The 306-nt window shown below is 59.8% G+C and overlaps 1 gene segment (V, D, J or C); it reads left to right on the forward strand.

The window, feature by feature from the left end:
* The window catches only part of LOC105308622, an 890-nt gene that overhangs the window by 110 nt on the left and 474 nt on the right, over positions 1–306 (forward strand). Inside the window, 1 exon segment of the V gene segment in view lies at positions 8–45. Within this exon segment, the coding sequence occupies positions 8–45 (38 nt within the window).

The following is a 306-nucleotide window of genomic DNA, read 5'->3' on the forward strand; positions in this document are numbered from 1 at the left end:
TGGCCTGGTCCCCTCTCCTGCTCACCCTCCTCGCTCACTGCACAGGTGACCGGATAAGGGGACAGGAGAGGGGAGCCTGGGAAAAAACATGGGGCCCTGCTCCCTCCCCTTGTCTCTAGCCCCAGCATCACCATCTCTGTGTCTCTCCCTCTTCCAGGCTCCTGGGCACAGTCTGTACTGACCCAGCCGTCCTCAGTGTCTGGGGCCCCGAGACAGAGTGTCACCATCTCCTGCACTGGAAGCAGCTCCAACATCGGTGATAACTATGTGAACTGGTACCAACAGCTCCCAGGAACAGCCCCCAAA

The sequence above is a fragment of the Pteropus vampyrus genome, unplaced genomic scaffold, assembly GCF_000151845.1.
Source record: "Pteropus vampyrus isolate Shadow unplaced genomic scaffold, Pvam_2.0 Scaffold601, whole genome shotgun sequence".
NCBI lineage: Eukaryota > Metazoa > Chordata > Mammalia > Chiroptera > Pteropodidae > Pteropus > Pteropus vampyrus.